Source organism: Alligator mississippiensis, chromosome 1 (genome assembly GCF_030867095.1).
Source record: "Alligator mississippiensis isolate rAllMis1 chromosome 1, rAllMis1, whole genome shotgun sequence".
NCBI lineage: Eukaryota > Metazoa > Chordata > Crocodylia > Alligatoridae > Alligator > Alligator mississippiensis.
Genome location: NC_081824.1, coordinates 7,064,058 through 7,078,147, shown reverse-complemented (window position 1 = coordinate 7,078,147; position 14,090 = coordinate 7,064,058). Strand labels below are relative to the sequence as shown.

General features: G+C 47.6%; 1 protein-coding gene across 1 annotated transcript in view; it reads left to right on the top strand.

Moving 5' to 3' along the window:
* The window catches only part of RP1L1 (RP1 like 1), a 31,694-nt gene extending 19,816 nt beyond the window's left edge, over positions 1 to 11,878 (top strand). Inside the window, exons 2-4 of the mRNA XM_059727201.1 lie at positions 4,667 to 4,844; positions 5,529 to 10,314; positions 11,209 to 11,878. Of these exons, the coding sequence (XP_059583184.1) occupies positions 4,667 to 4,844; positions 5,529 to 10,314; positions 11,209 to 11,878 (5,634 nt within the window). The remainder of the gene's footprint in view (positions 1 to 4,666; positions 4,845 to 5,528; positions 10,315 to 11,208) is intronic.
* Positions 11,879 to 14,090: the final 2,212 nt, after the last annotated feature.

Sequence of the window (14,090 nt, the reverse complement as noted above, 5' to 3'; positions counted from 1 at the left end):
ACTGATGAGAGGGACTATATAATGGGATAAGCACGCTCGTTATGGTATTAGTATCTAATCTATCCAGGGAAAGACAGGAAAGGATGGTGCTGGGTTGACCGTTTCTGGGTTCCCTGAGAAGTCTGAGTTTCAGTGTTTCAGGTGTTATAATTTGCAAGGCCTTCATTTCGCTGCATCCAAGATAAACTATCTATCTGGGTGATGGGACAATGGAGCAACCTGCAGAGCCTCCTTCACTGATGCTCAAGTTGGGGCTGGACAGGCATCTGCCTGGGGTGGTTTAGAAACGAGGCACCCTGCATCTATTCAAGAGGTTGGACAGGATGACTCTCAAGGTCTCTTTGCACTCGAGGATTGTGGGATCCTGTAGGATGCTAGTCTCCCATCTCACTATTCAGCCTTAGACTGCCTCTTCTTAATTTCAGTCCATCCTCTCCAGGGTCGGATTAACGCTATAGTGGGCCCTAGGCAAGCAAACTTGTGGGCCCCTCCTTCACACTGTAGATTTATATTACTTTTTTTCATTCAATAATTATAATATGTAAAATAAGCACAACTGGGCCCCTCCTTCACTTAGGGCCGTAGGCATGTGACTAGTTTGCCTATGCATTAATCTGGCCCTGATCATCTAGTTGTACCGCTCCGTGCAATTTCTCTGCTTCTTTGGGATTCACACCCTACAGGAATCGTCATCCTTACAGCGCTTCCTTTTAGCTAATTTAGCTTTCCCTTCTTTCCGTAAAAATTTTATATTCCTCAAGCCCCTTCTGCAATCTGCTGAGGATTTTTCTTCCTAAAAATTACCTAGGAAACTTTATGGTGGGCGTCCTTTCATCACAGCCATATCAACATGGCCTGGTACTTACTGCTCAGAGACAGCACTGTTCCCAATACGGTAATCATTAATATACAGTATACACTAATCAGGAGCATGGCTTTAATGCTTTATATTTACAGTGGGTGAAGGCTGCCTTCATGGCACCGATGGGAGACCTGTCATTCACTTCATGGTCCAGGATTTCCTCTGGTGTAGACAGGGCAGGCAGGGGGCACTGGCACGAGTAAGGATTGCAAAGCCGTGCCCATTCTTGTTAATTTTTCATCACAGTTAAACAGGAGAGTGTGAGAAGCAATCTATAGGCTTGATCCTGTAGGATGCTGAGTCTCTGGAGGTGTTGTGTACCCTCAGCGCCCAACAAAACGGGGCCCTCATTTGGAAGAAAATGTAGTACTAGTGAACGATGCCATATTGATTGCCCTGGAGAATGATGTCCTCCATTTATCTCGTGTAGCAATATTTTGTGGGTCATCATTAAGAGGAATGGTTATGTACAGAGAAATGGGTGAGATGTTTTGCTGTGGCTGATTGAGATGAATTGTTGCTTTGGTCCTACAGATTTGCATTTCCCAGGCAGAATGGGAGAGTTTACCAAATAAATGTGATCAAAAAAAGCTTTTAAAACTCGCTTATAAACAACAGCTACCAGTCCCCAGAAAGTTTTTGATAAAAGGATTAAGGGAACATTATAATGTGTTGACCCCTGAATCATGGGCCAATGGTAGGTGTAATAAATAATTAAAAGAGACAAAGGTTACCGTTATCTCTGAGCCGGTAGCTTTACTTTATGGCAGTGGTTTTCAAGATTTTTTCATTTGCAGACCCCTAAACATTTTTGAATGGAGGTGCAGACCTCATTGGAAATTTCACAGGGAGGTGCGGACCCCTTTGAATTGTAAGTGTGCGTATTCACATATTGTTCATTGATCAGACCCCTCTTTCGTGGACCCCTTCGAAATAGTCTGTGGGCCCCCTGGGGCTCACACACCACAGGTTGAAAGCCACAGCTTTATGGGTATACAGAGAGCAGTCCACGCTGCATATACCACATTACAGCCATCTTATTTTAAGTAATATAGTGGTCTCATACTACTCAGCACATACTAGATTCACTGTTAGCGTAATGATGTAGCTCTGTTGGTTTCTGCAGCTGTGTCTGTTTTCACCAGCACAAATATAACCCCATATATTTTCTTCATTCAGACCCTTAGAGTGATGACTGCAGTATATATACATACAAGACCTAGTAAAAGAACATTTTGAACAAAAAAAATTTTTTATGCAGAAAGGACTTTTTTTTTTTTTTTTTTACAAATATTTGTTTTCCAATAAGATTTTTTTTTTTAAATAAAGAGGTTTTTTGTTATTTAATTTTATTCTTTCACTCCTCACCTCCATCATCTCTCATAATCTAAAGAAACAGAGAAGGACCCCGGCTAAGGCTATATGCAGGCAGAATGATTTTCTAGGTTATTTTGTTTCTCCATTTTTCCTAATTAAGATAGTTGCACAGAAACTGGGTTCTGGGGAAGCTCTTTGAGAAAATTACCCAGGAGCACATCTGCGAGGGACTAGCAGGGGGGATCATGCTCAGGGGCAACCAGCATGGGTTCATTAGGGGCAGGTCCTGTCAGACCAACCTGGTGGCCTTCTACAACCAGGTCACAACATCCTTAGACGCAGGGTAGCAGTGGACGTAGTCTTTCTGGACTTTAGGAAGGCCTTCGACACTGTCTCTCACCCCATCCTCATTAAAAACCTAGGAGTCTGTGGTGTTGATGCCTACACAGTCAGATGGGTCACTAACTGGCTGGAGGGCTGCACCCAGAGAGTGGTGGTGGATGGGTCTTATTTGACCTGGAGGGACGTGGGCAGTGGGGTTCCCCAGGGCTCAGGCCTGTACTGTGCAACATCTTAATCAGCAACTTGGACGAGGGGGTGAAAAGCACCCCCTTGTTCATGGATGACACTAAGATGTGGGGAGAAGTGGGGACCATAGAAGGGAGGGACAAGCTACAACTAGATCTGGACAGGTTACAGGGGTGGGCGGATGAGAACAGGATGGGTTCAACACTGACAAGTGCAAGGTGCTGCACCTGGGGAGGAAGAACCAGCAGCAGACCTACAGGCTGGGGAACTCCCTTCTCGTCAGCGCAGAGGTGGAAAAGGATCTTGGAGTCATTATAGGCTCCAAGATGAACTTGGGCTGACAGTGTGAGGACACAGTCAGGAAGGCTAACCGCACCTTGTCATGCATCCACAGATGCATCTCGAGCAGGTCCAAGGAGGTGATCCTCCCTCTCTATGTGACACTGGTCTGGCTGCAGGTGGAGTACTGTATCCAGTTCTGGGCGCCGCACTTCAGGAGGGATGTGGCCAGCATGGAGAGGGTCCAGAGGAGGCCACCCGCATGATCGGGGGCAGCAGAGCAGGCCCTACGGGGAGAGGCTACGGGACCTGAACCTGTTCAGCCTCCACCAGAGAAGGCTGAGGGGGGATCTGGTGGCCAGCTATAAACTTATAAACTGTGTGGACCAGCAGGGAATGGGAGAGTCCCTGTTCCCCTGAGCACTACCTGGACTTACAAGGAATAAAGGCCGTAAGTTGACCTAGAGTAGATTCAGACTAGACATCAGGAGGCACTACTTCACTGTCAGGGCGGCTAGGATCTGGAACCAACTTCCAAGGGAAGTGGTGCTGGCTCCTACCTTGGGGGTCTTTAAGAGGAGGCTAGATAATCACCTCGCCGGGGTCGTTTGACCCCAGTACTCTTTCCTGCCATGGCAGGGGGTTGGACTAGATGATCTGCTCAGGTCCCTTCTTACCCTACCAACTATGAAACAGGATCTTCAGCATTTAGGCACTGTGCTACTTGGATCATAATATCTACGGAGCAGAGACTTTCTTCTGTTGCATGTGCATCCAGCACCCAGCGCAACGGGGCTGAGCTTGTAGAGACTATTGCAATGCAAATAACAACAGTTACTAGTACATCATCTGGTTTCCCTGGTCATTCTCCACCAAGAACCTGATCTTGTACGCCTTAATAAAGCAAAATGGTGGGGTGGGGGAGGAGGAAATATGTGGGGATGGACAATGTTCTCTGCCTTGCCTCATCCAAGGCCTGGTGATTGCAGCAGGTTGCTGACAAGTAGGAGATGTGGGTTAATATAGACACATCATCATCATCAATAATAATAACAATAATAATGAAATAAGTAGAGTTGAGAGGTGAAAATTCATTGCATCCCATTCCCTGGTAAAACCATTGGTATTTGTATTTCTAATAGTAATAACAACCAAATAAAAATATTTTGCATCTATTTTGCTCCCGCCGCCTTTCTTTGTGATGGGACAACAGGGTTTTTTTTCCCAAGTATGGTTGCACTCCAGCAGGAAAGGACCTCCTTAGCAAGAGAAATCACAACCGTGCCAGGGGAGCTGGCAGCAGCCGCCCTGTGTGTATAACCAATGGTGAGATCAAGGAGCAGGACAAGGGGGCACACTGCAAGCACAGGTCAGAGGTGGGAGGATGGAGAACCCTCCTCTGGGATGTAACATCGGCACTTTTAGCAAAGAACTACTTTAGTAATAAAGTCTGCTCCAGTCGGGGAGGCCCAGAGTCAGAGCTGGTATTCAGGTTTCACGGCAAGGTTGCACAAGGACAGGAAAGCCTGCTGGTGCTCACTGCAGGGACCTGGGGCTTTCACTGCACTCAGCTCTCAGCAGTTGCATCAGGGCTGATTTACCGGTAAGTAGATGCCATTACCTTCTGCTTTGTTGTGCTGTCATGAACTTGTTGCAGCTCAGATGCCTTCTTCTTTGCAGATCGACAGCATGCAAGCTCTGCTGCATTGCCCCAGCGTGCTGGTGTGTGCGGGCCGGGAGCCATTCAAACCGATAATGATGGAGAACTTAAGGAAACATTCAGTTGAGAAGCTGCCCGGCCTGACCCCCCGGTCCGTGGGTGGCCACGTCAATGAGAACAACGACAGTAAGAAAAACGGTGAGCCATGTTGCACGGGGCAGTCCATGGTTGGGAGGATGATGGTCCCCCCACCGACTTCACTCGACATCCACAATCCCAGAGAAGACATGTGTATAAGGATAATGCCCCCCCAATATGTATATTTGATGCATATCCACCCACCAGTTTGCAGTTTAACCCACTCTCTCCCAGATATTTTCACACGCACACATAGACACCTCCCTTCCTCTCTGGCTTTCTCCTTTGTTTCCTTCTCAAGTGTTCCCTCTGACTGATTTTCTCATGGCCTCATCTCTAGCTCTCCCCTTCCCTTTTTGAACTCCATCCCTTCTTGCCCCTGTCTCTGGTCCCCTCTAAACCCTTGAGTTTCCCCCTTTGTCTCCTATCCTCAAATCTTTCTGCCTTTTAAGCCAAAATCTGTCATATCCAGCTTCTTTGACAGCTGTGTGATGTCTCAGCATCACTGAACATCAGACCACTTTGTTAGGCACTGAAGTTTAGACACAGCCATTTGTCTTCTGGAGCCTAAACCTCTGACTCAGTTTCCCTAAACCTCTCTGACTCAAATTTCTCTATCAGAAAATTGGGGGAAAGTGAGCTTAAAGATTTGATCTGTATATATTGAGTTGCCTGTGCATGAATGCTTATCATTTTCTCTTTTGTTTTGTCTGGGTTTTTTCCTTTGCTTTTTCCAAACTCCAGTGAACTTTGGGCTGAAAACCAAAAAAAGCGTCATCCACCCAAGGTCCGCTTCAAGCAACAGGTCAATGAGATTTTCCTTGTCATCGGAAAAGTCCTTTCCAAATGGTCTCACCACCTCACCAGAGAATGGACCCCCTTTTACAAACAATTGTCCACATGCGAAAGCTGGGGATCTGGTCCCTTCCTTAGAAAATGATGACATTGAAAAGCGAGTTCACGTGAACAAAGATGGGAGTCTATCCGTTGAGATGAAAGTCCGCTTCCGTTTGCTCAATGATGAAACTCTTCAATGGTCTACACAGCTCAGAAAGTCTAGTTTGATGAATAAGATGCCTTGTGAAGAGACAGGTCTAGAGGAAACCAGTGGCGTGGATCCCATGCAGAAAATGAACCCAGAAGCCAGCTCGGAGGCAGATGATTCATTATATCCTTGTGACGGTGATTCTTATGGCTCAAAACTGGATGAGTCAGAATATGAAGAGACTCATTGCCACAGTTGTGGCAAGAAGCATCGGGACTATGACATTTGGAAAAACCCCATGCATGCTTCTCAGGAGGAGCCTGGGGTAAGAAACACTTGGCATACGCGGTCTTCTTGCTCCAGCACATCTTCACGGAGGAGGATCATCCGCAAAAAGGTGGCATCCATGGACAGCATCCGCACCACATCCAGTGAGGAATATTCGGAGCACGTTGTGCAGGAGTCTTCCTCTTTTTCAGAGACTATAGAAAACAGAGTGGAGTACCGATCAGTTAAGAAGTGTACTTGCCGGAGCAAGACGTCTCCAGCTGTCTCCCATGGAGAAGAACAGGAAGACACACGGACTAACACTGCCAATAGCCAAGGAGCTTCCTCCTTAGGTCTCATGTCCAATTCAAGCTGTGAAAACAACCTGGATCTTCAGGATGCCATTGAAGAATATGAGGTCAGCAAGACCTGTTCACAGAATGGAGACGAAAACTGCTTTGAAGCTTCTTCGGTGAAGTGCTTAAAGGAGGAAGAACATGAAGTTGAAGCCAACCGGGCTGAAAGTATTGTTTCAAAGTCATCCCTGCACTCCAGACGGAGTAAAAAGAAGATGCATGAGGAAACTAGTAACATGGCAAGGAGCATGTCATCCTGCAGTTTGAAAAAGGCAGAGGCGGAGGATAGCGATGCACGTTTATCTTCCACCAATAGTGCCCGCAGTAGATCCAGCAGGTGCAAAAGTGACCAGGATGGATATCCTGAAAAGAACCCAGCAATCTCTTGTTCCTCCAGCGAGTCCAGCCCTAAGACAGAGGCTAAAGAGATGGGGTCAGAGCAAGATGACCACGAAATTAATGAAGTCAGTTCAACCTGGAGCAAGAAAAAGCCGAGCGAGTCAGTCAAAGATGACTTCAGTGAATGTGAGCAATGTTCTCCACAAGGATCTCTCCATTCAAAAGCTGGCCATGGGCACAGCAAGACGAGTGACAATGATGAGGTACTTTTGTGTAATGCCTCCTCTTCGTCCAGAGCATCCAAGAGAAGCAAGCCCAGAGAGATTCAGCCAGATGCATCCTCTGATGTGTCTGTGTCATCTCAGGGATCCGTTTCAAATAGCAATAAGAAAAATTCTCCCCCCGCGGAAGACCTGAGATCAGTCAGAAAGATGTCTGGTCACTCTAAAAGCTCATGTGAAATGAAGAGCCACTCTACAGGAGACCACCCATCTAAGCACTCTGGCTCTCTTCATTCGAACGCATCCTCGGTGTGTGAAGCAGAGGCACCTCCCGCTAGTAATGAGGACCAAAGCCCAAGCAGCACAACCAAATGTTACAGCAAATCCTCAAAAGGCACCAGGAAGAGAAGCCACCCCAATGACAGCAATCAAGCTTCTTCCCCTGGCTCAGGCTTTGCAACCCCTGATGGAAATGATGGAGAGGAGAAAGCTACAGTTTATCCCGAGACTCCATTGTCAAGACATGGAAGCATGGCCGAGTCTTTATGCTCAAAATGTGACTGTACAACTGAGGCCAGGAATGGAAATCCTCCAAGTGTCGGCTCAAGAGTCTGTTCCAACTCAGAGACGAAGGGTAAATGTACAGAGACAGCTGGGTCCAGGACAAGTGACGATGGCCATTCTCAATCCAATGTGACCCAATCTTCCAAATCAAAGAGCAAAAAAATGAAGAATATCCAACCGGAGGTAGAAAACATTAGCCAGGCATCCGTGTCAGAGACGGGCTCAATGTCCAGTTTGCACTGCCCTGCCCCACCGAAAGGGAAGCCAAGCAGCAAAAAAGTACGGCCAGCGGTGTTAAGGCATTCCTCTAGCACCAGCACACGTTCAGAATCAGTGAACAAAGAGCAGAAAGAAGTCGGTGACTCTTCCATGCTGGCTTCGTCAGGGTCTACAGCTGCGCGACAAACAGTGCAAGTGGCAAGAAATCTCTTCAGTGAGGGCAAACAGAAAGGACCTGATAGTTCTTGCCAACAGAAAAGGGAAGAGGAGTTAGAAGAGGTTGATGAACCAGAAGCTGGGGATATAATGCCTTCTACCCTACCAAACACATCTCCTGAAGAAGTGGTCCAGGAGTGGCTGAGCAAAATCCCCCCTGACACGTTGCTTATGAAATATGAAATGGATGATGGCCAAGAGGACTGTGCAGAGGCAACCACCAAGATACCATGCTGTGCAAATACTCCAGAAATCTCAGGGGAGGAAAAAGCTGAAGAAGAGGATGTAGGGAAAAGTGAACGTGCTGCAGAGGAGGAAGCGGCAAAAGAGATTGCTGAAGTCCACGGGGCTAACGAGGAGGCAGAGGAATGCCCCCACCAAGAGGGAACTGCTGGGGTGATCTCAGACGGTGCTGATGACAACCAAGGGGAATGCAGCCAAACAGATACCAAAGCAAGGCAAAATCACAAAAAAGACTTGCCAAGCAATATCCAGGCTTCCGTGCAGATCATGAAGGCATTGCTTAATTCAAAACAGGAAGCAAAGTTTGACCGGTCAAACAGTTTGCCTGAAGTATCCCCCACGATGGGAAGGAAGCTCAGTAACTCTGCTACCGCCCTGATGACTTGTTTTGCTGGACTCCAGCTCCTCGATGAAGAGCTATTAGATCCACTGAATACAAAAAAAGGCTTGAATAATTCAAGGCACAAGGAACTGCTGAGCTTTTTCCAGAGCCTTTGGTTTGGAAAAGATGGCCTGAATTCTAGCCAGCAAGAAGGCAATGAGGTAACGATGAATTTGGGCTTTAAAGGCCGTAACTCAACAGAGGATGACTTTACTCCAATGTCCTCTTCCGGGGTTGATGTCAATAGCGGGTCTGGGGGATCGGGGGAAGAAAGTGTGGCTGTTGTCAAGGACTGTACCCACTTGCCCCAAAAGGCAGCAGAGTCCAAAGCGGCTCAACTCGAGGAAAACCTAGGGAATGGAGCTGACCTGAGTGAGGCAGAGGAGCAGGATAAGAAAGGAGATGAGCTTTCTCGGCCTTCAACATCCTGCTCACAACCTAAAGAGGAAGAAAAAGCGGAGTTTCCTGAAGGAAAAGCAGAAACAAAGAGCGAAAAAGATGTTCAGGATTACTGTGATAGTAATCGTCACGCTGTGGGGGGAAACGTAGAGGAAGAAGACAGCAAATTTGTGGAACATGAGCAGAAAAGGGAAGCTGGATCTATACAAGAAACCACCCCAAAAGAGAGTGCTGATGATGAGGCTACGGAGCAACCTGCTGAAAGCCCTACATCGGTCTATGATGAGAGGGAATCTGATCCCGTTTTGGAAGAGCAGGTTGAGGAGAAGCCTCTGAGCGATAACGAATCCAGCGTCAAGGCCAGTCCAGAAACAGCCATGCCCACGGAAAAGCAGAAAAGTATTGACCCCGACCCAGTCTGGGTCCTAGGACTGCTCAAGAAACTTGAGGAGGAGTTCATGACTCACTATGTCAGTGCCATGAACGAGCTAAAGGTCAAGTGGAACTTGGAGGAGAACCAACAGCTGGATGAAATGATCGAAGACCTGAAGGATGAAGTGCGTAGAAGGATACAGGCTAGCATAGAGAAGGAGCTGAAGAAGATCCAGAGCAGAGCCGGGAAGAGGATTCCCAGGCCTCCAGCTCGAACATCGAGTCAGGAGTCGACGATGCAGATGGAGCAGCGGCGACGGCGATTGCAGACTATATATAAGAAGTCTCTCTACAGCAACAGGAATACATCCCAGAGTAAGCAAGCAGGGACAACAACAGACGTGTCGTTGGACATAGGTGAAGAATTAGTGTTCAGCGGGACCCTCGGGGATGATCGCAGCAAACAGTCAAGTGGCGAGGAGGAATACTGTCCCTGCGACACCTGCGCAAAGAAGAAAATGACTTCGAGGCCCATCCAAGGCCCAGGGGTGGCAGCCCGTGCCCCAGTTCTGAAAGCATTTGACTTAAAGCACATCCTGAAGTTAAGGAAGGGTGACGTCGAAGCTGAGAGTGAAATGGCAGCCTGTGTCTCGGAAACAGGCCCAGAGAGTGAGGTGGTCCCTGCTGAGCATGGGGAGGACACAAGAGATGAAATCAACCTGGAGGAGCCTCGTCAATGTGACCCTGACCCAGATGAGGCAGAGCCGGTAGCCAATAAAGAAAAGAAGCCAGAACAAAGTGAATCTGCTGGGCCAGGAGAACAGGAAGGGGCAGATGAAGAGGTGTTGGGAGCTCCAGCTGAGAGGGATGAAGTCTCAGGCAATGAAACCTGTGGGGTGGAGGAGGAGGGAAAAGAGGAGGAAAAAACAAAAGAGGGAGAAGAAAAAGAGGAGGAGGAAGCAGAAGCGAAAGAGGAGGAAGAAACAAAGGAGGAAGAGGAGGAGGAAGAAACAAAAGGGGAACAGGAGGTGAAAAGGGGAGAAACAAAGGAAGAGGAAGAAAAAGAGGAGGAAGTAGAAGCAGAGGAGGAAGAAACAAAGGAGGAAGAGGAAGTGAAAGAGGAAGAAACAAAGGAGGAGGGAGAAAAAGAGGAGGGGGAGGAAGCAGTAGCAGAGGAAGAAGGGAAAGAGGAGGAAGAGAAAGGGGAGGAAGAAACAAAGGAGGAGGGAGAAAAAGAGGAGGGGGAGGAAGAAGTGAAAGAGGAGGAAGAGAAAGGGGAGGAAGAGAAAGAGGAGGAAGAAACAAAGGAGGAGGGAGAAAAAGAGGAGGGGGAGGAAGCAGAAGCAGAGGAAGAAGTGAAAGAGGAGGAAGAGAAAGGGGAGGAAGAAACAAAGGAGGAGGGAGAAAAAGAGGGGGAGGAAGCAGAAGCAGAGGAGGAAGAGAAAGAGGAGGAAGAGAAAGAGGAGGAAGAAACAAAGGAGGAGGGAGAAAAAGAGGGGGAGGAAGCAGAAGCAGAGGAGGAAGAGAAAGAGGAGGAAGAGAAAGAGGAGGAAGAAACAAAGGAGGAGGGAGAAAAAGAGGGGGAGGAAGCAGAAGCAGAGGAAGAAGTGAAAGAGGAGGAAGAGAAAGGGGAGGAAGAAACAAAGGAGGAGGGAGAAAAAGAGGGGGAGGAAGCAGAAGCGGAGGAAGAAGTGAAAGAGGAAGAAGAGAAAGAGGAGAAAGAAACAAAGGAGGAAGAGAAGGAGGAAAGAGAAACAAATGAGGAAGATGAAAAAGAAAAAGAGGAAGAAAAGAAACAGGAAGAGGAAAAGCAAAATGTAGAAGCAGAAATGGAAGAACAGGAAACAGAGGGGGAGCCCAGAGCAGAAGAGGAAACTGCGGGTGGAGGAAAGCTGCCAGAGGAGGTGACTGACGGGGACGATAATCAGGCTAATGCATCTGAAGATGAAGAAAAGGCGGAGGGTCCTGATGCTCCAGAGAACACGGGGGGAGAAGCAACAGCAGGAAACGGAGACGCTGAACTAGAGCCCCAGGACGATGCTGAGGACAAGGCTGTGGAAGAGACCAGCCCAGAAGAAGCAAGCGAAGCATGTTCAGAAGCTCCAGCAGCAGAGGAGGAAAATGCCGGTGAAAGAGCCGATGAGCATGCAGGGAATGAGGAAGAAGTAGCTGGCGATGACCCTGCACAGGATGATGGAGTATGCAAAGATGAAGATCACAGTGAGGCTCCTGAGATGGCCTCCGCCATGGCAGGAGATGAAGAACACACAGGGCCAGAGAACAGAAGTGAAGCAGAGAGTGAGGCAAATGGGAACACAAGCAGTGACCCAGGTGGGGAGGCGAAAAGCAAGGGCGGCAGCAAGTCTTCCAAAATGTATCCTGACAGCGAAGAAGAAGAGGAGGACAGAGATTCCTCGTGTGCCGGGCCTGTAGATGGAGAGAAGGACGGTGCTGATGCCGACGATGGCCAGGCTTCAAAAAAGAAGGGAGGAAATGCTGGTGAGATTGACCAAGATGACTTGGACTTTTAGAACTGCTCAGCAAAGACTTCTGTTTTTCAATATATCTTTTCGTGACCTGCCCCAGTATGACCAATGACTCCGGCCACCCTCCCAGGCACGTCTCTGAACTGAGTTAAACATGGAAACTTGAGTTTGAATCCAGGCAGTGAAATGTGTAGAACGCAGCTTGCCCACTCTCGTGCTCATTCCCAGAAGGCCGGTACACATGTTCAGACATTGTGGTTTTGGGGCAGTTGCTGTCTTGTTTTCATTTCCTTCTTGTTCCCTCTCTCTTTATGGTACACTGGTGTTTCCAGCTTGGGTAACCTGTGTCTTTGCTGGGCTTCATTGTGATTGACTTCAAGATGCCTTTGTCTATTATACACAGGTCTGAGACGACGGTAGGAGCTTGGTACAACCTGGATTAATTGCCAAAGTGTAATCAGAGCCCAACTAGAAGTCTGTCGCTCATCTCTGCTATGATGCTCACAAAACGAGTGATGCTCAAGTTAAGTGCAGGTCATTCCTATGGATCACAGTGCAAGCCGTGCTCATGCCATCTTGCCCCGGAAACGCAACACACCTTGCAGAAATAGCCTAGTAGACCAGTCCTCCTAGCCAACCACCCTGCACTTATCATCATAGTATGGAAGCACTTTACATAGACATGAGCTTTCTCATATAACAGCCAAAAAGGTGCTGCAATTCTGAGGTCGGTGATGGTTACTGTTGCTCGGCACCTCTCCTTAGATGGCCCATAAGTCATTTCCCCAAAATGATTGACCAAATTGATCTTAAAATGCATGACTTTGGGCCATTCCTGCTACAATTACCCATTACCAGGAGTGTGAAAAATTCACAACAAAAGCTGGAATTTTTCAAAATCAGCCTGAATTGAGATCCTGTTTAATTGCTGGATTTTAAGAGGGGGGGTGGAGGTTCTTGGCAATGAATCCATTCCTGAATAAAAGTAGAACCATTGCTAGGAGAAGGTGATGATGGTTCAGATGCATGTGAAAATGTAAAGGTTTGCATGTCTTTGGGATGCAAAAACTTGTTTCATTGCCCTCCCCGCCCTGCAAAAAAAAAATTAATTGAAAATGCCTTAAACAAAATGGCAAAATATGCATGCACAATTCTGTCCCAGGTTTGGGCAGCTGTCTGCAGATCCCGTTAGAAAGCATCGCTTCCTAACTCAGATAGAATACATTGATTTCCAAAGGGACTGAAATACAGGCTTAGAATTAAGCCTGTGTTTAATGGCTTTACTGAATTTGGGGCCTATGTGTCCAGAAGCATCAGATAAACCCACTCGTCCTTAACACAATGGTATATATGCATTTTACAAGACCCCAGTATTATCCCGCTGACCCGAGTCCTTATATGTCAAGTAAATATGTGCCTTGGCCTCTATGGGTGAATTTCTTCTCTGTGCAGATTGTCGGTAGATGGACTTAGGTACCACCAAAATCCCTCTCCAGGCCTAATTTGGGGGCTTAAGTGGGAATGGGTGGTGCAAAGACCTCACACCGTGCCTCTGCAAGGAGGTGAATGTCTCCCTACATGGACAGTGTTTAACTGCAGCTCAGTTTGATGTCAAATTAGGGGTCTCTTGTAACCCTGTTGCTGCAAAAGGTGTGGAATCCAGTGCACAGATTTTCTACAGTCAAAGATACCCATTTCTGCTGAGGACTGTAAACACCCACACGAGAAACTTGATTGATTCACCTGGGTACCCCTCTTTCTAGTACGCTGCAGTGGCATATATGCATGCAATCACTGGCTATCCACACAGTATCGCATAAGTTATCCACAGGGATGTTTGCAGAAGCCCAGGGGTTGAGCTGTGAGACTGAGCAAGAGAGCGTAAGGCATGCACAGAAGACTGCACCCTTGAGCTTGCATAACAGCTGGCACCTTTAGGATAAAGGAGGACAGCAAGGCAAGGCATGAGTGGTGTCCAGAATTTTATTCCTTTATTTCCCCTTTCCATATCCTCCAGTCTAATGCCCTGACCCCAATCCAGCAAGCAATTAAGCTTGTGGCGGCCTATGCATCTGCTTAAAGTTAGGCACATGCTTAAGCATCCTCTGGATTGGGACCAGTGTTTGCAATGGTGTTTGCTTTCTTGCTCAGAGGAAAACAGTGCTTCTCAGTTCTCCCTAATTCTTCTGACTTGTGTGATGTGCTATGACACACCAACATTACCTGAACTAAACTAACCAGACATCCCCGTTATGGC